This window comes from Tupaia chinensis, unplaced genomic scaffold, assembly GCF_000334495.1.
Source record: "Tupaia chinensis unplaced genomic scaffold, TupChi_1.0 Scaffold000106_1, whole genome shotgun sequence".
NCBI lineage: Eukaryota > Metazoa > Chordata > Mammalia > Scandentia > Tupaiidae > Tupaia > Tupaia belangeri.
The window spans coordinates 1307532-1333189 of NW_006159570.1; the positions used below are offsets into that span (position 1 = coordinate 1307532).

At 38.9% G+C, this 25658-nt stretch overlaps 1 protein-coding gene across 1 annotated transcript in view; it reads right to left on the reverse strand.

Annotated features, from left to right (window-relative positions):
* NKAIN2 (sodium/potassium transporting ATPase interacting 2) overlaps positions 1-25658 on the reverse strand; it is a 625412-nt gene that overhangs the window by 28653 nt on the left and 571101 nt on the right. Inside the window, exon 5 of the mRNA XM_006143804.2 lies at positions 7175-7235. Within this exon, the coding sequence (XP_006143866.1) occupies positions 7175-7235 (61 nt within the window). The remainder of the gene's footprint in view (positions 1-7174; positions 7236-25658) is intronic.

Here is a 25658-nt window from a genome sequence, read left to right on the forward strand (position 1 = left end):
GATGCTTCATTGCAAATTCACAGTAAGTAAAATAGACATTTAGAGAGATTCCTTTAGTGTTTACACATATTGGGTCATCGGAAAAGTCATATTTTTCTATGTAAAAAATATGTCATAACTTTTCTGACAACCCAATACATTAAATCTCTCCTGTTCTTCAGGGTTTGCTTTCTAAAATAATTTTTCTCCTTACTGTCTCAAGCTTTATAGAGAAAAAGGTAATTTTTCCTTATAATATAATGACCCCAAATTAGAAATTTCACACCTCTTTTACTCTTGAACATTGAAAGTCATGTCTAGGCAGTATCTGGAGGTGAACATACAGACAAGTTGACCAAGACAATGATAATACACGGCAAATATCCACCCAAACTATTGCCCCCAACAAACTCTCATAATTGTTCATGTGTGAATGACCTCGAGTAAATCAACCTAACTGAAAGTCACCAAAGGCCAATGGAGAGAGAAACACCCCAAATAAGCATATCCTCCAGACTCTAGTAGTTCCATGAATATCACTGTACTTGGGTTAAGGAAAGAAGAAAGAGGAACCAGTGGATGGCGTAATGGCTATGTCGCTGGACTCCCATGTAGTCCACCGCGGTTCGAGTCCCAGACCTGTTGGCTTAAACTCACGCCAGGTGCATGTGCGTGCGTGCCCAAGATCCTGAGAGGAGAATGGAGGAGAAGTGATTGTGGCGTGGCCATCCCTCCTGGGGGGTGATTTCTCGCTTTCTGTCTCTCTGTCTGTCTGGCAAGTACACGCGCCCTATAGCAAAAACCTCTCCAAAAAAAAAAAGAAAAAAAAGAAAAAGAAAAAGAAAAAGAAAAAGAGAAGCACTCCAAATAAGCATATCCTCCAGACTCTAGTAGTTCAATAAATATCACTGTATTTGGGTTAAGGAAAGAAGAAAGAGGAACCAGCAGATGGCGTAATGGTTATGTCGCTGGACTCACGTAATCAATTGCAGTTTGAGTCCTGGACCTGGTGACTGAAAAATCATGCTGTGTGGATGTGTGTGCTGTCTGAAATCCCAAGAGGAGAATGGAAGAGAAGAGATTGTGGCCATCTTATTTTTTTTTGGGGGGGGGATGTGATTTCTTGCTTTCTGTCTCTCTGCATCTCTCTGGTGAATGCATGTGCCCTCTAACAAAAATCTGTCTTAAAAAAATAAAGAAGAAGAAGAAAGAGAAAGCCAGTTCTTTACCAGAGGAGGCTGGAACCAGCATGGCTAACCAGGGTTTGAGTCCTGCTCTGGCAACCTTAAAACATGCCAGGTATATGTATGAAAGCCCAGGATCCAGATGGGATAGAAGATTGGATGAAAAAGGATTGTAGCTTGACCAGACCCAGTTGGAAGAGGTCTCTCGCACCCTTTCTCCATTGTGCAACCTTGCACAATGCATGTTCTCTTGCATAAAAAAGGAAATCAAATTTTTGGGCCATCGGGAAAGTCATGATGCATTTTTTGCATAGAAAAATACATCAAGACTTTTCAGATGACCCAATAGTTCATATCATGCCCACTGAGCAATAAAACTAAAATTAAAACATTTGTTTATGAGAAATTTATTTGTGCTTTGAGTTAATAAACAGAGATAAAGTGTGATACATACATTATTTTTTGGAGTCTTTGAAAAATAACTTATTCGATGCTTGAGAGATAAATTTATCTTCCAAAAAATATTGACAATTTCTAATCCCCCTGGATTTACGTGGCTTTGATCAAAACTTGTTGTGGGGCACAACTCTCTATGATGAATTCCCTAGAATTCTAATTTTCTGAAACATTAAGATTTCTTATTAAAAATGGTCTGTGCTTAAATATTTGTTAGACTCATTTCGGCTGTACTTGACATTTCTATGAATTGAGGCTCTAATATGTACAAAATGACCCATGTAAACCCTGGATCAACCAAAGGACTTAGAGAATTTAGAAAGCCCCAAGCTATATACTCTATAGTCACAGTGAACATGAGTTTCACAGGTTGACACTTTTGGGCACAGCTGGTCCAATTCTAAGTCTTCCTACCTTGCGTTGCTATTCCTTCTTTCATGGGCACCGCATTAAAAGATTCATCCCCTGTCTCTGCCCTGTATGCTATGCTATGATAGTCCCAGGGAATTATGAGCATACAAGCCAGCAGGTGGCATGGTAGGTAAGGTGCTGGACTCCCATAAGGTAGATCACAGTTCAATTTCTGGACTCAGTGGCCTAAAAATAACACTGGGCAATGTACATGTGTGTCCAAAATCCCAGGAAGAAAATGGAGACATAGGAATTGTGGCATAGCCATCCCACCACAGAGGTGATTTCTCACTTCCCCTCTTACTGTCTCTCTCTCTCTCTCTAGTGAGTGCACATGCTCTATGGCAAAAACCTTAAAAACAAAACAAAACAGCCTATAAAATGCCTTCTGGTTCTCCCTTTGATCTGTGTTTGACCTCACTATCCCTACCCAAGGTAATATGGTTAAAACAAAACTATGGGTTAAGAAACATAGCATGGGACCAGCAGATGGCATAATGGCTCTGTTGCTGGACTTGCGTGTAGCTGACCACAGTTCAAGTCCCGGACCTGGTGGCTTAAATTCATGCCAGGCACGTGTGCATGTATGTCCAAGATCCCAAGAGGAGAATGGCGGAGAAGGGATTGTGGCATGGCAATCCCCCGTGGGGGGTGATTTCTCGCTTTCTGTCTCTTTTTCTCTCTGTCTTTCTGGAGAGTGCACATGCCCTATAGCAAAAACCTCTCCAAAAAGAAAAAAAGAAAAAAGAAAAAGAAACATTGCACGTACTTCTTTATTGTAGTATTCTTAGTCATGTTAATATATAAATGTGTATTCTAAATTTTCAGTATCAAACTGTTTTTGCCTTAGAGTTTGAGTTTTATGTCTTGCGAATTAACATTTCTGGGATCCCCTTTAAAAGGTGCTATTCTGGAGAGATACTGATAATCTTTGTGGGAGATCTGGTGTGTCAGTAAGTATTGTCTGAAGACAAAGATGCACTTTCATCATTGAGAAATGAAATCAGACATTATAGTCTAGGGAAAGCACAACTTCCATATAAAAATCAACTTGTGGATTTTCCCTTAATCAAAGATTTGGCACAGACACTGAATGTTAATATCCGAATGAATTTCCAGTTTCTGAGCCTCTATATTTAAAAAACTCGTATATCTTTTACCTTTCTGGGTCTTTGAATAATCTTTTGTGCATACAACACGTGCTTACTGTATATCTTGTATATTCATAAGTAGCTCAAGCTCAGGGTGTCCAAATGGAACTGATTATCTTGTTCCATTCTACTTTCTTGAAGTAGCATTCCCATCTACCTAGGTACTCACACTAGGTACCCAGGAATTGACCCGTCTCCTTTTCTTTTAAGACAGTGACAACGCATAGCTCATCGTTTACATTTTCATACGTTTCATAGCATATCCGATCTATCTCCATCACGGGGCTTAGTCCAGATCCTCATCATCTCATAGCTCAGTCCTTCCCAGGATGTGCTAACTAGTCTTCCTCTCCCTAACCTCTCACCTTTTCACCTCTCCTTCATACTGATGCCAACTGTTGTAGTCTGTTATTGAGCTACTAATGGAAGTATCTGAGACTCAGTGAATTTAAAGACACAAAAGTTTCTTTGACTCACAGTTCTGTGGCTGGGAATTCCAAAGGCATCACAAAATGGCAGAAGGCAGAATGTGTAACAGAGCAGAGAACAGTTTATATCTATGTGGCTTTCTCTCCGCTCTGCCTTCTGGTTTCATTCTCTCTGTTTATAAACACACCAGAACTCAGTCACGAACACCCCACCCCAGTGACTTTATCACACCTCAAGGACCTACCTTTCCACACCATAATCAGATTAAGTTTATGCCCTCTTCATCTTATTAAAGAGGGATGGCTTTGAACACACAAATTTGGAGGCAGAGGATGTATACTTGAACTATAGCGCCAATGTAGCTTGGCAAAAGTGCATTCCTTATTATGTTATTCTCTACCTGCCAATTGATTTACCTGCCAATTGATTTGCCATTGTACTATACAAAATAAAGTCCAGAGTTCTTAATCTTGCATACCCATTTTTCTGCTGTCTCATTTATGCTTGCTTTTTCAGTCTTCTCTGGGAGTCTACCTCTAGCACAGGATATGATTCATTCACGTTAATTTGGCTGCTCTGCCCCAGCATGGCAGGCTGTGATGTGTCTGGGTGCTTTTGCCATAGAAGTTAGACCTCACTTGTAGGTAAACAGAGTAAGGACCTCAAAATAGATCACAGTGTTTTTCCTCTATGGTCCAGTTAATATATAATATATACCCCTTTTACATGTCTTTAAAAAAATATATGATTCCTTGCTAATAAGCCAGGAAATAGGGATATTGAGCACACTGAGAGGATAAGGCCACCAGGGAGTCACAGGAGGTAAGTTTTCACAGGCAAATGCTGGCTGCATTGGGACTCAAAGCAACAGTTTCTGAAGACAACAGTTTCTATTTAGTAACTGTATTTTAAGAAGTACAGAACACTATGGTCCACTGACCATACAAATAGAGTAATAAATCATTCAGACTACCATAAAACTATGTTCTAAGGCCCACTTCCTTGTCAGAAAATCAGCCCATTGCTCAGACTATTAGACAAAAAAAACCAAAAAACAAAAAAAAACACAAAAAACAAACAAACAAAAAACCACCTCACCTCCAGCTCTTTTTTAGCAACCCATTAGGTACCCCTTCCTGCTTGGAATCGCTGTTCTTCCTTCCCTCTTTTAATGACCTTTTTTGCCCTCTCTCTGTGTCCCTGTCTTTAATTCTTTGTGAGCATTGGACAAGAATCAGTATGGGTATGGAATCTGACCACCTAACACTCCTGTGTCACTTTGTCCTATTTTTCCTGGGACCACCTTACTTTCACACCAGTTACCTAACCAATATCTATTCATCTTTTAAGACCTTGTTCGGACCAGCAGATGGCTTAACGATTACATTGCTGACTTCCACATGGCTGACCACTGTTCAGTCCCAGAGCTGGTACCTTAAAAATCACACCGAGTGCATATACATGCATGTCCAAGATCCCAGGACAGGAATGGAGGAGAAGGGATTGCAGTATGGCCATCTCCCCTGAGGGGTGATTTTTCACTTTCCCTCTCACTGTCTCTACCTGTCTCTCTAGGGAGTGCACACGCCCTAAAGCGAAATCCTCTTAAAAGAATGTTCAAGAGTATCCTTCTATGCAACCTTTCTTGATCTCCGTCTTCTCTTCTCCTACTACACACTCAGTAAAGTTTTACTTATTTGCTCCCATGTTCATTTTTCCCTACTTATGGGCACATTTCTAGAGTTAAAGATTCTTTATTACACATCTTAAAATCTTCAGAGCTGGACTTAGCACTTAATACATTGAGAAGAGTTTTACAAATGCTTATTTAGCCAAAGGATCATCATTTTTTTTGATACACAAAATAGTATAGCTATGTACAGTGCTGTATAGTCCCGATTTTACACAACATATAAGAATGATTGAAAACTGCCTCCTCTAAATGAATCATTCTACCTTTTCTTTTCTAGTACAACTAGAAAAAGAAAAAAAAAACATACTATTTTGACTTTTCTCTCAGATAATCATGTGAAAAGTGGTGGATTCTCATCTTACTTTGTCCCCACTGTCACAGAAGACCAGTATTGTGGCTGTTTTTGGAAGCCAAGAAAAAATATTCTTAATTCTGATTTTTCCTTAGAGTAAATATACTCAATTATCCATGATAGTATCCAGAAAAAATGGAAGTATAGTCATGTGCTTGGGCAGTCAGTGATGACCACGTATATGTTAGTGGTCCCATAAGTTACAGTGAAGGTGAAAAAGTCCTGTTGCCTAGTGACATCATATGCAACGTGATATTCGTGCTTATGGGGTGCTGGTATAAACAAACCTACTGGGCAGCCTGTCAGTTAAAGTATAGCATATACATCTATATACAATGACGCTGTATACAGAACACATACAGAGTACAATACGTAACACTTTACGAGTAATACACAGTACTTGATAATGAGAATACACAACTATGTTTCTGGTTTATGTATCTACCACACTATATGTTTTATCATTATTTTAGAGCATATTCCTACCCATTAAGACAAGAGTTTACTGTGAAAAGTACCCTTTGTTATGTTACACCTTGTGTTTACTGTGTCTCTTGATTGCATCATTTTCCTTTGTGCTTGATTGGATCTTACATTGTTTTGTTCATAACAACTTCCAAGCCACGAAATGTCCTAATAATGTTGCCAGCAAGAGGCCACATCTAGTCATACATACACACACAAACACACACACACTCATGTAGACTGATGCCATAGCCTAGGCATGTAGTAAGAGATTCCATTTAGGTTCGTGTAAGCACATCGTATGATAGCCACACAATGGAATTGCCTAGTGAAGCATTTCTCAGAACATAGCTCCATCATTAAGTGATGTATGGTTGTACTTTTTTCAGTCTTCCTATTTCAGATCCTCCCTACCATGTTTGAAAGAGTGAAGGACAATGGAAGCATCAGGGATTTATAAAAGGGTCCCACGGACTACACTCTGACTCAAGCAATAGGACTTAATACTGAGACTCTGGCATGGAGTTCTAGTCATTTGTATCCAAGTGTAGGAATAAAAAGGACATATGAACATTTAATTTCCCAGAGACAAAGATCCTAAATTAATCTGAAGTCAGTTCTTTTGAGAACTTCAGGAAGCATTGTAAATTGTCAATTGTTGGGATTTGTATTAAATTTAGTGAGGCTGATTAATGATCAATACCTAATCAGTGTGTTATAAAAAGAAAACAGTCAGGTTAACCACATTTTAAAATCTCTCCAGCTTCAATCTGCCCTTTCTATTCTGTATTAGAATTATTATAAATGGAAGAGACTATTTAAGTGACTTTGAATGAAAAGAAAGAAGTACATTTTCAAAACGGGTGCTTGTACATTCATATAATATTCTGCATACTTTTTATGAAAAATACTTTAGCCAGATGGATACAAAAGACTTATTCCTTGTGTAAATGACGTGTTGAGGGATATATCTGAGGAGTAGGAAGTCTAGGTAGGAGGCAGTAAAGAAGACGCTTTGAACTTGAAAGAAACAGAATAGTGCTTTAATACTTACAGCTGTCCTCTTCTTCAGTTATACATTTCACAACATAGCAGGCGTAGATGAACCCTGCCAGCTGAAACAAAACAGAGATGCTTTAGACATCAGGCAAACGCAACAGAATCAGACCTCACCGGGAAGGGCTTTCTCAAAGACAGGCAATTTACAGGGAGATTCAGAGTTCCAAAATGGTTTATCAGACTGGATCCTGACTCCAGTGTGGATTCTTGATTCTAGTCATGGTGATCTATCTTACCAATAAATACAGTGTTCTGAGTTTCTCTGACCTGCATTTCTGTGTAAGGTTTGTTAACTGCCAGGCAATGTAGAGCAAGTTAGTTTAGGTGCAAAGAAAAGAATTATGACTATGTATTCATGGGCTGTCATTTGCACTTGTGTCAGTCAGTTTCTGGTTGAAATTTTCATGAACTCAGAGCCAAGATTCTTATACTGGACACTCGCTGGTCATCAGAAAAAATGCTTTGATAGAAAAATATTAAGGAGATTCCATGGCATGTTGCATGGACGCTGTAAGTAATAAAAACTCTTTTTTTAGATGAGTGACAGAAATTAGGATACATTGACTATAATTAAGATGACACGTTGGGAACCAGCACTTAGCATAATGGCTATGTCGCTGGACTCCCATGTAGTCGACTATGGTTCGCGTCCCAGACCTGGTGGCTTAAAACTCACGCCGGGCGCGTGTGCGTGCGCGCCCAAGATCCTGAGAGGAGAATGGAGGAGAAGGGATTGCGGCATGACCATCCCCCCTAGGGGGTGATTTCTCGCTTTCTCTTTCTCTGTCTCTCTCTGTCTGTCTGGCAAGCGCACACGCCCTATAGCAAAAACCTCTCAAAAAAAAAAAAAAGATAACATGTTTCAGATCTGTGATGAGGGGGGGTCATCTGTAAGTAAGGAGTTTCTTCACAATGCATTGAATTCGAGATTGTACCTGTCCCATCATCATTCTGAACCATCCTGTATAAAGGTCCCTGTGGTCAAGGAAGTCTTTGCTCACTGAAATTGGCATATGTGAAGGAGGACAGCAAAGTCATTTGATTGATACCCCTTCGATGGAGTGGCTTTGTATTCCTTCCTATCCTAATGAAAGTAATTTCCTGATAAGTGAAAAAAAAAACCTTTTTTTTCGAAAACAAAACCAGTTGGTGGGAGTCCTTAAAGGTATGCCCTCAGGGGACCAGCAATTGGTGTAATTCCTATGTCGCTGAACTCCCATGTAGTCAACAACAGTTAGAGTCCTGAACCGGGCAACTTAAACTCATGCCGGGCATGTGTGTATGCATGACCAAGATCCCGAGAGGAGAATGGAGGAGAAGGGATCACGGTGTGACCATCCTCTCTTGGGGGTGATTTCTCCCTTTCTATCTCTCTGTCTCTGTCTTTCTGGTGAGTGCATGCACCCTAGAACAAAAACCTCTCCCCCTCCAAAAAAAAAAAATGAAGGTATGTCCTGAGAACAGTGATGAAGCGTATTCATGATGACATGTCAGCATTGATCAGCTAAGTATTGACCCCCAAGGATAATACTTTAGTGTGGCAAAAGGAGCATTAGGAGAGACACAGCCTTCAATCAGGGAACTAAAAAGGAACTGCAAAATGATTCTAAGGAAGTTGTTTTTCATCAGGTACAGTCTGGAGGATGTGAGTGGAACGTTTAAGTCAGAGGGTACACTAACAGGCATTTAATTGAGTGCAGAACTATTTGGAGACAAAGAGGGGCTCAGTTCAAAGGAGCTCCAGAGAAATCTCTGATTTGGATTTGAATGAGAAAACATATCCTGGGAGAGTCTAGCTATCTTCCAAAGAGAACTGGAATGGGATAAAACAGTGGTCTTCTCAGAACAGGAGAGGAAGCCGCAATGACTGTGCTCAGAGGAGGAATGGTAGGGAACAAGACCTATGCAACTTATTCTTCAAGGACTTTTGTTTTTGAATCCTGGACGAAAGAGAATACATGACGCCTGTGCTTCCCCACCCCCCGCAAATGTAGGATCTGAACATGGAAGCCTAATAGAGAGCTGGACGAGAACATCACTGGTACCGTCTGAGCACAGTTCTCTTTTAAAAAATATCTTAAGAAATTCATCAGACGAGCGTGTTTCCCTTTGAATTATATGTTGCTACTGGCAATTAGATAGTGATAGTAAGACCTACTTTTTAATATAATAGAATCAGCAAAATCTTTGTTTTTAATGAGACTTATTTAGGGTGCAGGGTATTGGTTAAAAACCAATGTCTCCTAATTGGCTTTAGCAAAGATTTCAATTTGAGCCTTTTCATGGGTACTGGAAAACTAGAGACTATACTAACATTTCTTTTTTTTTTAATTTAATTTTATTTATTATCATAATCTTTTTTTATATTACATTGAATCACATGTATCTTTACAGTGTATTACAATTCTTTTTCCAGCACAATTATCACGTATTCTGTCAAGATAAAGACATTACTATCTATATCATCTTCATCAAATAGCTTTTCATCATTATTTTCAGATTATTATTATTATTTATACTATTTCTTAATCTTTTATCCACCAGGACCCATGAACAAGTCCTGTTCACTGAGTGGTCCGGTCCTTTGAGCAGTTTGTCATTGGATGTGGTAAGCTAAGAAAACTGAGTTTGGTTAAGTTTCCTTGGTACTGCCTTGAGCTTCACCTCTTCCTTGAAATTAAGGCCTTACTATATGTGGATACATGTTATCAATTTGATTCTTCTTTTCAGTTTTAAATACTTGTTGAATCATTTGTAAAGCATTTTCCCCCCAGTCTCAAACTTTTGTTTTGATTTTCACTCATCTTTTTATTATTAAAAAAAATGAAAATCTATGTAACAAGCATAGATAAATCCCAAGGTTTGGGGCCAATAAGTTTAAACTTCTCATTAAAGTGTCACTGGATTCTAGATTATTAAGTGCCCTCTCCCAGAATGTAGCTGAGGCACTGTATTCTGCTTACCAGTGATCTTTTAATTGTATTCAGACACATTCTTCAACTATCAGGAGAGCTCCTTTGATATAAAAATAAATCCTACTGCATTTCATTATAAAAGCTTGCTGATTAAGAGAACTTTGGCTTTTAAACTGGTCACCTCTAAATACAAATGGAAATTGTTTCCCTCAAATTAATCAAGATTCACTAATGGTTATCTTTCAATTTCCTATGCCATATAAAATGCTAATTTAATTTTAACTCCCCAACAGCAATTTATAACATTTACCTACTGAGAAGTGGTTTCAAATAATTTCTAGCAATTCCACACAACTCTTAACCATGTGCAACCCTGTTCATTGCAGACTGGACTACAAAGATGAACTGGGCTACGTCAGAGTTACTTAAACTTGGCACCATGGACCTCTGAGTTGGATTTTCTTTATTGTGGGGGTTGTCGTGCATTGTAAAATGTTTCATCAGTAATAACTTACAATCAAGACCATTGAAAATTGAGACATACCTCCAGACATTGAGATGCGTCACTTAGTGGGCGAAATTGCTGCCCCTGGTTAGAGCCACTGTTTAGACACAGTGATAGCCTTAAGGAATTTGCAGTCTTATACAGGGATACACATATCGTTGTAATTTGAAGTAAGGTAAGGTAAGCATCAGAAGGAAGAGTATTCAACATGACAAACATAGTGTTCATGTGTTAGCTCATTCATTTTCACAACCATCTTTGGAAGAGCATACATGTAATTTTGCAGATGAGAGGTAAATGGAACTTGCTTTTCCAAAGTGGGCTCATCCAATGAGAAGAGTTTGGCTTATATTCAGGGAAGAGTCAGTCGTTCCATCAAATGAGAGGCAGGGGACCTCATAGCAGAGCAATGGAATCAAAGCTTCAACAGCAGATTAGGGCTATAATTAGAGGGACTTTGAGTCTGTTTCAAGTCGCAAATCTAACTCTGCCACTTTTTTCCATATAATACACTTAAGGGGAACCTCTCAAAAAATTATACAATTTTTCATGGAATGCAAATACTTCCTCATATCATGCTTAGCTTTTTTTATAGCATCACTCCTCACTGCTTAGTCAGAACTGGTGCCAGTAGTAGGCTGCTGGTAGTTTGCTGACATAAATCAGGTGGTCTTCCTCCTCTGTTCCTTACTTCCTTATCTCATTTCCTCATTCTGCCAACAAAGAGTAATAATGCCCTATACCTCTTTCCTCTCGTGCTCACTCAGTCTTACATCTTTGTTGTAACTCATTTTTTAAGAATGAACTGAAGTGTTGCCTTCCCTAACTACTAAAAATCCATTCCCAGAGTAGGTGGTAGGTTAGAACTATTGAGATAGATCTTGAGATATGAGAAGACAGAGAGAAGTAATAAAGAGGGAAAAGGAAAGGTGGAGTAAACATCTTCCAAGCAGAGCTCACAAAGATCTTGAAAGATGTGAGTTATGTTCAGGAAGGAGGAAGTAGCCCCAGTTCAGAAGCGGTTGGCCGATATAAAGGGACATGATGGGGAAGAGAGAATAGTGACTTGTGTTGTTATAGGAGATCGAGTAACTGAAATTAAAATAAAATGACTTTAGGGCCACGATGTGGCATGATGGTTAAGACACTGGATACCACATGGCTGACTGTGTAGTTTGAGTCCTGGGCCCCACCGCATGAAAAACACACTGGGCCTGTGAGTGTGCATGCCCAAAATCCTAAGAGGAGAATGAGGTCAAAGGAGTTGTGGTGTGGCCAACCCAAATGGGCTGTTATTTCTCATTTTCTCTTGCTCTATGGCCAGAGCACATGCCCTAGAGAAGAAAAGAAAAACTAAAAAATGAAAAGGAAAAAAATTAAAAAATGGAAAATAAGATGATTTTATTTTGTTGTTTATTTAAAGATGGGTAAATTCTGGGCATTGTGCTATGCAAACATACAATTATCTACTTGGGAAAAAAAAACAAAACAAAATATTCCAGTTGTTTTAGCCTTTGGCATTCAAAGCAGAGCTAAATGTCTTTTTATTTTTATTCATCTTTTCATCCTCATACATCTAATATGATTTATTTGCTTCTAATTCACCTGATAAGTAATTATATATCATCTTGATATTATTTCTGACTGAAAGGAAATGGTACTTTCTCTCTATAGCTAAATCAGATTAAAATTCTTTGTATCCACAAACCAAATGATGATTATATGTCCCAGAAAAGCACATGGAAGCTAATAGATAAAAGGAAACTAAAGCCTTTTCATAAGTATTTAAAAAGGTCCAATCGTAATAATTGAATGTAACCACCTTAGTGTTTAAAATATTAATTTGTAGACTTCCGTTTCCTGGAAGTTAGAAAGGTAGGAGGGCTACTTTTCCTTCTCCCTCTCACTAAGTATACCTAAAAACCCCGGTGAAGACTCCCCCCAAATGGAGAGAAGGCAGACCAGCTAGGGACCTTGGGATACCTGAAAGGAAGGATATGAAGGGTAATTCCATTTGTTTGTTTTATTATTATTATTATTATTTTTGGTATGTATGCTTTTTTTTCCTCAGATATATTGAATTTAGAACTGAAGACTCCTACAATCTGGGTATCCCAATAGGCATAGTGTTTTTGTTTGTTTGTTTGTTTTTAATGGCCAAAGAATGTGTTCACTTGTCAGAGAGAAATAGAGAGAGGGATAACGCACTCTCTCCTCTCCCTATGGAGTATGGTCATGCCACAATCCCTACTCCTCCAACTCTTCATCCAGTTGGGATCTTGAACACACATGCCCAGCATATTTTCAAACAGTTGAGGCTAGAATTTGAGCTGCAGTTGGCTATGTGGGATCTGGCTCCCTTAGCCACTAGGCTCTAAGAGCTGGGCCAAGGCCCAGATTTTATAAAAATCTCAACGAAATCCTGCTTTAGCCAAAGAACCAGAAAAGGACAGCCTAGACAGACAAAATCTTTTAAGACAATTGTGCCTTATTTTAAGCCAGGGCTATAGAAGAAAAGTCCTGTAGAAAGATGAAACTGAATCCCCATCCTTCACCATTAACAAAAATCAACTCAAAGTGGATCAAAGATCTGAACCTATGACCTCAAACTGTAAAACTACTGGTTGAAAATACTGAGGAAATGCTGGGAGACATTGGGGTAGGCAAAGACTTCTTAAAAAAGACTCCCAAAGCACAGGCAATAATCCCTAAAACAGACAAATGGGACTATATCAGACTAAGAAGTTTCTGCACAGCATAGGACACGGTAATTAGTGTGAATCAATAACCCTCAGAATGGGACAATATTTTTGTAAAATGTGCCTTAGACTTCCTGCCTGGATGGGTTGTTGTGTGTGGGAAGTCAAGAGAGAGCCTGGATTTTTATCCTTACCAGGAAGTAGGAAGACTCCTGCTTCACCCCGCCCCCATGGGCAGTGGAAACCACATGGGACTATACAGTTCTAGTCTCACTCTGCAGTAACACCCTTGCCTTCCCCACTGGAGTGATGTCAGAAGAAGCCTGCTGGAGAATCAAGGTGTTTACCAGCAGTAACGAAGCCAACCCCTTCCTCCTGCGTAGTGTCAGTGAAAGGCACCTGAGAGCAGTAAAGAGACACTTCCACACCTCCCAGCCGTGGAAGTATCAGTAAGGGACCTGTGGGGAGCAGGACCTTCTATGGCCTCCCAGTCTTTATGAAAAGCCAAGTCATAGTGGAAGCTAAATGGGAGCCTGAACTTCTATCCCCACTTGGCAGAAGTGAATTGACATCCCTCCTTCCCCTGACAAAGCAATGTCAGAGAGTCAGCCAAACAGTAGGTTTAATTAAGATCTAGAGTCTCATAACACAATACACTAAATGTCCATGCTTCCATAAACATCAAACAATGAATGAGGAGGATCCCAAACTGAATGAAAAAGACAATAAGAGGGAGGTCACAGAGGCGACAAATATGTTAGAACTATCTGAGAAATATTTTAAAGCAGGCATCATAAAAATGCATCAAAGAGCACACCTGAAATAAATTACAAAATAGGAAGTCTCAGCAAAGAATGAGAAGTTACAAGGAAGAACCAAATTAAAAATTTAGAATTTTAAAATAAGAAAACTCAATTGCAGAATGAATGAAGCAGAGAAAAGAATCAACAAACTTGAAAATAGAACAACAAAAATTATCTAATTTAGACAATACAGAAGAGTGACTGAAAAACATAAATAGAGATTTAGGGACCCATACGGAAATAACAACAGCAACAACAAAACAACTAACAATTAAGTTGTTATAGTCCTAAAGGAAAGGAAGAGAACAGTGCTGAACAAGTGCCCAAATAAATAATGTTTGAAAACTTCCAGAATCTGACAAAAGACATAACTTGTAAATTTATTTATTTATTTATTTTTTTGGAGAGGTTTTTGGTATAGGGCGCGTGCGCTTGCCGGAAAGACAGAGAGAGACATAGAGACAGAAAGTGAGAAATCACCTCCCAGGGGGGATGGCCATGCCACAATCCCTTTTCCTCCATTCTCCTCTCAGGATCTTGGGCATGCACGCACACGTGTCTGGTGTGAGTTTAAGCCACCAGGTCCGGGACTCAACCTGCAGTCAACTAAATGGGAGTCCAGTGTCATAGCCATTACGCTAACTGCTGGTCTTATAACTTGCAAATTTAAGAGGCTGAGGATAAACTCAAAGAAGTTCACGCCAAGATACATTATAGTCAAAATCTCAAAAATAGAAATAGGAAATAATGGATGTTCAGCTATTTTGGAAAACAGCTTGCAGGTTTTGTAAACAACTCAACATGCAACTATTACATAACCAAGCAATTGCAACCCTGGGAATTTATCTCAGGGAAATGAAGATACATTCTCACAAAAACCTGTACACTAATGTTTATAGCAGCTTTATTCATAATGGTCAAAAACTGGACACAACCCAGATAAACAGTTAAACGATGGTATATTCATGCCATGAAATACTACTCAGATATAAAAAAGGAAGAGGCTATGGATACGTGCAACAACCTACATGCATCTCCATATTGTTGTTCTGAGTGAAAAAAAATATAGCCAATCTCACACAATTATATAATCTCTTATTTCATTTGTATAACATTCTTGACGTATTAAAATGGAGAACAGATTAGCTGTTGCCAAGGACTAAGAAGAGGTGGGGTCAGAGGGAAGTAAATGGGGCCATAAAAAGGCAACAGAAGAGATCCCTGTAGTGACAGAGCTCTTCCATATGTTGGCTGTATCAATGTTAATATCCTGATAGTAACATTGTACTACAGTTTTGCAATATATTAGGAATGGCAGAAACTCAGAAAAGGGTACACAAGGATGTCTCTGCATTATTTAATATAATTGCATATGATCTATAAGTATCCTGCAATAAAAAGTTTAATTGGAAATACTATATTTTAGAGGTACTATTATTTAAGTTAAAACACCATGGTTCTTAAAATTCTAAGTGCACATATATATATATATTTTTTTTTGAGAGGTTTTTGCCATAGGACATGTGCACTTGCCAAACAGACAGACAGAGACAGAGAGACAGAAAGCGAGAAATCACCCCCAAGGGGGGATGGCCATGCTGCAATCCCTTCTCCTCCATTCTCCTCTCGGGATCTTGGGCACGCACGCACACGCACCCGGTGTGAGTTTTAAGCCACTGGGTCCAGGACATGAACCGCGGTCGACTACATGGGAGTCCAGCGACATAGCCATTACACTAACTGCTGGTCCCAAAATTCTAAGTATATTTAAACAAGGTAGATATACTTGTTTTCTTAAGGCCAAAGACATATTTTAATTTTGAGATTCTAGGTCAACATGGAAGTCCACAATAGCTTTTTTAAAAATTTTCTTTCTAAATTCATGATAGATCACAAGAGGGAGGAAGAGGGAGGAAGAAAGAGAGAGAGAGAGAGAAAGAGAGAGAGAGAGAGAGAGAGAGAGAAGCAGCCTCCGTAAGGTCTGGTCACACAGAGATCTCCATTCCTCCAGTCCATCAGATCCTGCTGTGTTTCAGGCAGGCTGCTCTGGGATTTCAAACTGCAGTCATCATGTGGGACCTGGTTTTGCTTGAACAGTGCCTTACTGCTGTACCATGAAGCTGGCCTTATGCAGTAGCCTTTGATGGTGATACAATACAAAATCATTCTTCAACACCCTTTTTTGACTAGATTGGAGATGGTGGAGTAGCAGACACTTTTTAATATGCATATTTTACAATCCAAATAAATAAGTTCTATTTTTTCATTTAAATTAAATAACTTATTTTTGTTCTGAATACATACTCTATATGTTCCAAGACCATACTTTTGTACCAGAAGGATATTATGCACTCACTAAGTTGCAGATGACTTTTACTCGCTCTTTTTCATCTCATTCCATTTACATAATTTGAGATTGCCTCAGCAAACGGCTCTAATGCGATTGTATCAGTGTTATTAATGAAGGTCTTTATATGAAATCTATTATTACATGAGCTGGGATATCATCTCTGTTGTCCACCAGATGATTCTTATCCCATTCTTTTGTGCAGGCTGGGCTATTACAGAGCACACTGGAAATTTTCTTTGCTAGGAGTAATCCAGGTGCAGTTATCAACCTACAATAACTCATGGAGCATTGCCTCTAGGGCTATTGTGAATGTTCACAGCCTACTGGGTCAGAAAAGCTTTTCAAAGGATCAGAAACATATCTTAATACCAGCCTTTAGGTATTGTGCCGCATCATCAAGCATGACTGTATTAAACACTTTTTAAAAGATTAAATAAAACTAGATGTCCATGCAAACTTGTATTATCCACTTAAAGTTGGGAAATGGACTGAGCCAAATCCAACACTGGCTTAACCAGTCATTCTCATCTTAAATTGGTCTCTGGAGACTGGTAGACTTCCTCAGTCTCGGCTTACCAAAAAGTTTCCCAAGTTTGAATGAGTCTAACGTATTGGTAAGGCTGGCAACGTGGAGGATATTCAGGCTGGGTAGAAGACAGCTAATAGAATTCTAATGTAGTCATGGTTAATACTTTCCTTGGGGTTTAAATATCAGATTAGCTTTAAAACCTGTAGTGTAGCAGTAGTTCAATCATTCCAGATATGTGCCACTTGGGTGGCGATTAAAGAAATGGCTAATCTAGAGCAATAGAACTGCCACCAAATGCCTTCTATTTTAGAGATAGGAGCCATCGGGGACTCTTCAACCAGAATTATTCATTGAAAGTAATCGGAAGTATGTGAAAAGCAACCTATCAACATCACTATACTACCCAAATAGTAAAACTAAGTTTAAGAGGATGTGTTTTTAATGTACAAAGGGGGCACTGATTTATTCTCAATGAATCACTTGAAGCAGAAAGTACAATTGGAAAATGTTCTGTAACATGTAAACCAATCAATACTGTCCTGAAGAATTCCTAAACAAAATGAGTACATAATTACTTTGGGAGCAAAAATAATATAAGCAGCATACTTTTTGCTCAGAGATATTAGGAAACCTATAGCAATATTAATTGTACAAGAAATAAGGCATTGGAAAATAAATTAGCTTGCGTTGGATATTTCAAACACTAGTATACAAGGTTAGAAATGAGTAGTGTATTTCGCAGAATGGATATGCTGTCTCAGTGATGACAATGGGAAGCCAAGGCTAGACTCTTCTGAAAAGACCAGGAAAGCAGACTTACGTTAAAATACTAGCTGCAAAAATAACTGACATTAGATATGTGACTTTGGGGGAAAACAGGTGCTGATTAACATTTCTTCCTGGGGACCAGCAGATGGCATAATGGCTATGTCACTGGACTCCCACATAGTCGATTGTGGTTTGAGTCCTGGACCTCCTGGCTTAAAACTCAAGCCAGGCATGTGTGCATGCATGCCCAAAATCCCATGAGGAGAATGGAGGAGAAGGAATTGCAGTGTGGCCATCTCCCCTGTGTATGTGTGGGGGGTATTTCTTACTTTCTGTCTCTCTGTCTCTCTCTGTCTCTCCAGCAAGTGCATAATGCCCTAGAGCAACAACCTCTCTTAAAACAAAAGAAAAGCATCTTCCCCCCAAAAAATTGCTTTCTTTTTCAGAGACTATATATTAGAAGATTAAAAATGTGGAATAAATAATGCCCCTGGGAGTTCAGCACATGCTCTACACTTTATTTTTAGAAATCATTAAGTGAGATGACATCATGCTAACATAGTGTAGAGACGATGCACTGGGGAGACTGCACACCGGAGCTATGCCTGGTTAAAGCTCTAGATTCTGAAAAGAGCAATGATGAGATCAGCTTTGAACTATAAGGCAATTTCAATGGGCATGTTTTAGGTTCTCATCTTAATTTCCGTTCTGCGTAACATTTAAAAATTTATCAGGAAGGGCAACAATGGTCAAACTTTGTAATTATATGGAGGATGCGTAAACAAGTAGTGTGGTCCTGTATTGTCTGAAGGGTATTACTGCATCTAGAACAAAGGAGATGAATAGCTCCATTTTTCCTGGACCTGTCAGTCAAAGCCTACAGAAATGTGTTCAATGCTGGTACCATGACTAAAGAGAGACACCCACAAGAATCATAACCACACTGTGAAGGGAATAGAGGGATGCTATAAGCATTGGACTGAAGTTGGTGCAAACTGATGGCTGATTGCTTCCTGGGAATACCACGGAAAATTAGGCCTACGTGATCACTTCACCTCAGAGATGTTGAAAATAAGTAAAGAGTAAATTACCATTGTTCAGCAATAAGAATTCAAAAGTCACAAGTCCATTAAAATGTTTCCTGTGTAAATAAGTTGTTAAACTGGTATTTGTTAAAGGACAAAATGAATTCCCTTCCATATGATAGATTAGTCAACATCCTGTGATTCATCTATGTTCATCCACATGTGATATAGTACAGTGGGCCGTTTCCTATTTGGGAGATGGTGTATAAGACGTTAAATATGGTCTCTAAGATCCTGTCTTGTCCACGTCTCTGGGAAATTCTGGGGCCTTGTAGGATCCCTAGAATAATACAGATGCACACATGTGGGCACAGGCCTTTGTGTGGGCAAAAGTTGATCCTGCACACTTCATCGAAGGACTCTAAGGTAGCTAGACTCCTCCTAGAATCCCTTCTGGAATTGTTCAGCAGTTGATTTCTAGTTACGTGTTTGTTCACAGAAACAGGAGCTGAGTCAAGAACATAACCAGGAATCATAAATCTCCTTAGGCAAACTGTAAGCCTCAGACCTGCTTGCTGGCTCTATGGTCATTTTGGCACGTCCAGAGGGGATATCCCCAAGGCTTGGAAGTACATGCTGTCCTTCCATAGCCCAATTTTCTTGGCCCAGGCTGATTGGTCATGTGGTGGGATATAAGAAAGCATGAATGTTACCTGACTTCGATCATTTGGCAAGATAGTAATTGCCACAGGAGAGTTAAATGATAAACTTGCAACTGTCAAAAATAATTTATTGACTAGCATTACATAAAAGTGATGTCAACATGAATAGATTCCCATTGTACTAAAAAAGAACAAAAGAACAAAAATAATAGGGAACTATATGGACATCCTAGCTAGAGAGTTATAAGGTCATACTAGCTGAAGAGAAAAGTTGCTTCGAAATGTTATGGAAAACTTAAATGTATTATTAGGGTTTTGAAAATATAGTTAAGTAGGAAATTGAGAGCAATGGGTCACATTACTGTAACATCTTTTGGGAATAAGCTCTATGCTTATGAAAAGGCATTTTAAGTGGCATTCAATGAAGCTTACTTCTGAAGCAAAGTACTTACTGCAGTAAGTGGCAGGGAAAGATGAATGGAGTGAAAGCAGTAACAGAAAAAGAAACCTCCAGGGGAATAAGATGTGGATTGGGGAAGACACAAATTTGAAGGCCAGTTTTTTCCCAATGCAATTTTAAAAGGCACAAGACTGAATCAAAGTGTCACTTAAAAGGCTCGTCAACTCTATCCATGTGTAGCAGTATAATCTAGTTGGAATGGATAACTCTGGAGTCAGAACTTGGCTATGATTAGTGTTCTTTGCTGACCCATTCCTTTCTGTCTGAGTTTCTATTTCTTTCTTTCCCTTTTCCCCTTTCTCTCTTTCTTTTTTCTTTTTCTTTCCTTCTACTTTTTCTTTCTTTCTCAATTTTAACATAAAACTTAGAATACCTTCTTTCTATGTATCTCCTAGCCAACATGAGGGTAAAAGAACTTCAGAATGAAGGAATTCCATTAACTATTGGTATCATGATCAGTACCATTTAATATATAATCTAGAAAAAATTGTAACTGTATTTGCATTTTTAAAAAAATTGCCAGAGGGCATGTGTGCTCCCCAGAGAAAGAGAGAGGGAGAGAGAGAGAGAGAGAGAAAGAGAACATGACAAACCACCCCCTATGGAGAATGGTCACATTGGAATCCCTTCTCCATCTCTCTTTACTTCTGGAATGTTGTGCATGCATGCACTCATGTCTGGTGCATTTTTTCAAGCTGTCAGGTCCAGGATGTAAACTGGTTGATCCATGTAAGGTCCAGCTGCCTTAACTACCAGGCCATGGGCTGGCCCATTTTTGTGTTTTAGTCTTTCATTTTTTAGTGCCTAAACCTCAAAAATAGCCAGTTGTCTAGTCAACCACTTAATTCTGGTTATAACTGGGAGGTTGGAAAGGGAAGACTAGTGATTAATATTCAAAGCCATAGCTGGCATTGTCAGAGTGCCCACTCTAGTCTGGGCATGTGCCAACACTTTTATAGCTATTATCCTATCTACTCTTTCTGAATCTAAAGTGAAACTTTCTATCATTGCCATGATTTATAAATGAGGAAACAGAGGCTTAGAATAATTAAGTGATGTCTGAAGATTAAGAGATAGTGAGAGGACTTGAATGCCTGTCTACAGACTGAAATCCTACAGCGAATACTGTTACACAGTACTGTTAACTTGGCCAACAGGTGAAACTGGCAGTACTCTCAAGGACAGGGAATGTACGATTCTAAAAAATTAGAGTGAATTCATACTTGGGAACAAAAAATTAAAAAATGCTAAGATTAAGTTCAACTAGTTTTCCAAGTTGGAAATCTGGATGCAAAGGACAGTATTGAGCTTTGGATTCAGAGAGCTCGGAAATCAGCAAGAAACAAACTAGCTCAGCTGCCAGACAAACCACAGAGGAGTTTAATGCCACTCAAGGGAAACCTGGAGCCAGTAGGAAAACCGGAGCGCCCCTCCCACTCATTTAATTATCATTCCAGTCCTTTTTCGGTGGTTCAACTAATCATGATTTTATAGTCCTCCTCTGAATTGTTTACACATGCTTCTACACACCGGAGAGGGCTTCTTATATTAGAAATGTATTGGTGAGCCACTAATTACCTTTGGCTTACTGCTGGTGAGTAAGGGGAACCTCATATTAGGCGGTAGTCATGTGAGTGGTACGTTTCTAAGATCCTGAAAATCTAATCAGTGCCTGTCCTTGCTCATCAAATGAAGACCTACTAGCCAAGTATTCAAGGATACTCGTGATTTGGCACAGGCTTACCCTGGCAGTCCCAGTACTTGTGTGCTCCCTTTACTTTTCCATATTAAATCTCTGCAGATCACCTGACGCATATGCTGTCCGATACCATTGTGCTCCTGATACCACATTTCTCTTTCCAACAGATAAAATTATCATTATTCAGTGAGCATCTACATATGGCAGGGGCTACTCCAATCCTACTTCATATACGGGAAGTGTTTCCTAAATGCTAAAAGGCAAAGATATGCAGTCCTCACCTTTGTGATCATGTAGCACTCTAATATATTTATTATGCACTTAATTCATTCCAGGTAATTAATTTGTATATACCAATTTCTTATTTTATATTTGTTTGTTTGTTTTTAGGTTTTTGCCATAGGGTGCATATATTTGCCAGAGATAGATAGAGATACACAGACAGGGAAAGTGAGAAATCACATCCCGCCTACCTCCTGCCCCTCCCACCCCACCCCCCACTCCCCAGCAGGGATGGCTACGGCCAGTCTTGACCATTATCCTCTCAGGATTTTGGGCACTCACACACACGTGCCCTGTGTGCTTTTATTTAAAGCCACAAGTCCAGGACTTGAACTGAGGTTGGCCATATAGAAATCCATTGCCTTAACCACCACTCACTTGCTGGCCTCTGGATACTAATTCTCAACCTGAGATAACATTTGAGATTTCTCAAGAGTCCCTAAAAATATTTTTTTTTGAGAGATTTTCACTGTAGGGCGTGTGCGCTCACCAGACAGACAGAGAGAGACATAGAGACAGAAAGCGAGAAATCACCCCCCAGGGGGGATGGTCACGCCACAATCCCTTCTCCTCCATTCTCCTCTCGGGATCTTGGGCACGCACGCACACGCTCCTGGCGTGAGTTTTAAGCCACCGGGTCCGGGACACGAACCGCGGTCGACTACGTGGGAGTCCAGCGACATAACCATTACGCTAACTGCTGGTTCCCTAAAAATATTTTTATTATTCCAGAAAGTTGCCTCTTGATGCCCTTTCCCCAATCTCCACACCACTCAGACAACCATTGTTGTGATTCTGACAACCATGGGATAATTGTATTAGGTCTTGAACTTCATAGAGATATAATATAGGGCCAAGAGATGGCGTGGTGGTTTAGGTGGCTGGATTCCACATGACGCACTGTGTGGTTGAAACACACCAGGTGTATGTGAGTGCTTGCCTAAAATCCTGAGGGGTAGGAGAAATAGAAGAAAGGGGATTATGACATGACCTTTTTCCATGGGAGGTGCTTTCTCTCTTTATGTCTCTGGTAAGTGCTTAAGCCCTCTAGCAAATTAAAAGAGAGAGAGAGAGAGAGGAGAGAAAATGCAACTTCTTTGTGTCTGTTCTTTCATTCAGCATAATGATTTTAAACTAATTCAGGATATATTTATCAGTAGTTCATTATTCTATTTTCAACTAACATTTTATTATTTGAATATACATGTATCAATTAACTTTTGCTACGTAACAAACAATACCACCATGTAGTGGCTTGCAATAGCAACCATTCATCTCTGCTCAATGTTCTGTGGGTTGGCAATTTGGGCTGAGTTTAGTTGGGCAGTTCTGTTAGACTTGGTTGGGTTCACTCATGCATCTGTGGTTGTCTGAATCATTTAAGCAGCACTTTTTCTGGAGGCTGGCTGATTGTTAACTGGAGTGATAATGGCCAATGGATGACATGCTTGTGCTCTCACATATCTTATCAACCACTGGGATGATCTGAATGTGTCCATGTAGATAGGGCAGGCTCAAAGAACAGTAATAGCAGGCTGTACTTTTCAAGACTTTATCATCTCAATATTGAAAAGATCTGGGGACCAAAATAGCAAAAATCTTCCATGATGCTAGGAGTTATTCATTTATTTTTCTGCTGAAGGTCATTGGAAATGCCTCCAGGTTTGGGCTATCATCTATAAAGCTGCTCTAAACATTTTTTGCAGATATTTTTATGACTATACATTTTTATTTCTCTTAAAGAAGGACCTATTAGTGGAATTGCTGGTCATAAGATAGAAGCTTGGCAGGATGGAGGAGAGCTGGGCCTCTTGAAATAATTAGTACAGATTCTCAAAATAAGCAGTAAATTCTTCAAGAGTATGGTTTGCTACAGTATTATTCAAATCTTATTAAAAAATTTCAGTATGTTTGTATGATATAAAATCACCTTCTTACCATTTCATTATATCCCAAACTTAGTAAAGTTTTGCTATGCATACTGTTATATAAACAGTACTTAGAGGAACTGTAGAAATTGAGATGACATAGTACACAGATAAGATATAGAAACACAATTAAGAATTCATTTGAAAGAGAGAAATTAGGGAGTCAAGAAAGACCTCAAGAACTCCCAGTGACATTGCAGGATGTGTTGCATATGGAATGAGAATTCGAACTGTCTCAAAGACAAAAACAAAAACAAAAACAAAAGAACTCCAATAACCTCAAGTTGATTCCAGGAGATGGAAGGCTTTTATTGGCAAATGATAAGCCTAAAGCTTAACACTTAGTGGGTTTTCATGTATTCCTTTGTAGTCAGTTTCAACTTGGATCTTGGAGTAAGTCCTTTAAATAACTAATTTTAAGAATTCATAATTAAATAGTGATAGGAAAGTATGCCTCATCTACTTTTCAAGTCCAATGTAAAGATAAATCAAATCGTAATTATGAAACCTCTTTGAGCTCCTAGGAAAAACAACTAATGTAGTCTCCCCACTTCTAATAATTCCTGAGATTCAGACTCTACTCAGCCATCCTCAGAAAAAGAAACTCAGTTTTCTTATTTCTTTTTCTGTCCCAGATATGTATTGATTGGCTCCAGTTGTTTTCTAGTTTTTTGTTGTTGTTTTTTTTTAACCCTTTACATGTTCAGAGGTTGAAAATCATTAGCTAACTTAGGGAGTTTAATGGAAACACCTTCTAAAAAGTAAGTTTAAATATAGGAGTTGGAATTGTTTATTTTACCTTCCATTTTAAAAGTCCTTTAAAAGATGCTCATTCTTTATTAGTAAATGTTACTCATTATTTACCAGTTTTAATTTTTCCTACATTTATGTCAAACTAATCCTTTCCAGATTATTGGTTCTTATTTTTTTCTTTCTAATTATGATGTCATTAAAGGTTTCTTATTATACACTTGTCTAAAAATATCAAGGAGAGTACAACATTAATCACGCCATTAAAGAAAGAGAAGAGAGGGAACCAGCAGTTAGCGTAATGGCTATGTCGCTGGACTCCCACGTAGTCGACCGCGGTTCGTGTCCCGGACCCGGTGGCTTAAAACTCATGCCAGGTGCGTGTGCGTGTGTGCCCAAGATCCCAAGAGGAGAATGGAGGAGAAGGGATTGTGGCGTGACCATCCCCCTTGGGGGGTGATTTCTCGCTTTCTGTCTCTATGTCTCTCTCTGTCTGTCTGGCGAGCGCAGCACGCGCCCTACAGTGAAAAATCTCTCCAAAAAAAAAAAAAAAAAAAAAGAAAGAGAAGAGAAAGAGAAACCAAAAGAGGAAGAAAAAGATGTGATTATTTGTAGAGATATGAACAAAAAGAGACTTCTGAAAATGGCCCTCTATGCTGGATTTTTTTAAAAAGCATTATTCAAAAATTGCAGTTGAGATGATATAAGAACCATGTTTCCATTCATTTAACTAGTATATTAATATCTACACTGATTTAAAAAATAATTCCAGGAAAATATATGTTCCATTCCATTATATTTCTTATTAAGTTTGAAAAGACAGAAAAGACCAAGTTCTTTAGAACCAGAGCATTGGAACTCAGAGGGAGAGAAAGCTGTCTGCATTTTTTCCTTGCCTTAAAGAGCCCGTCATTGTCAGTTCTCCCAGAACAGTGAAACTTTATGGCATTATCCTCACTTTAATCTAGTGACTTCAAAATTATGGAAACCTCATTACTGAATATCATTTGTGTGTGTGTTCATGTGTATGTGTGTACATGTGTGTGTGTGAGCATGTGTATTTTTTCTATAAATATAAATGTGGGTTTTAACAAAACAAGAAAT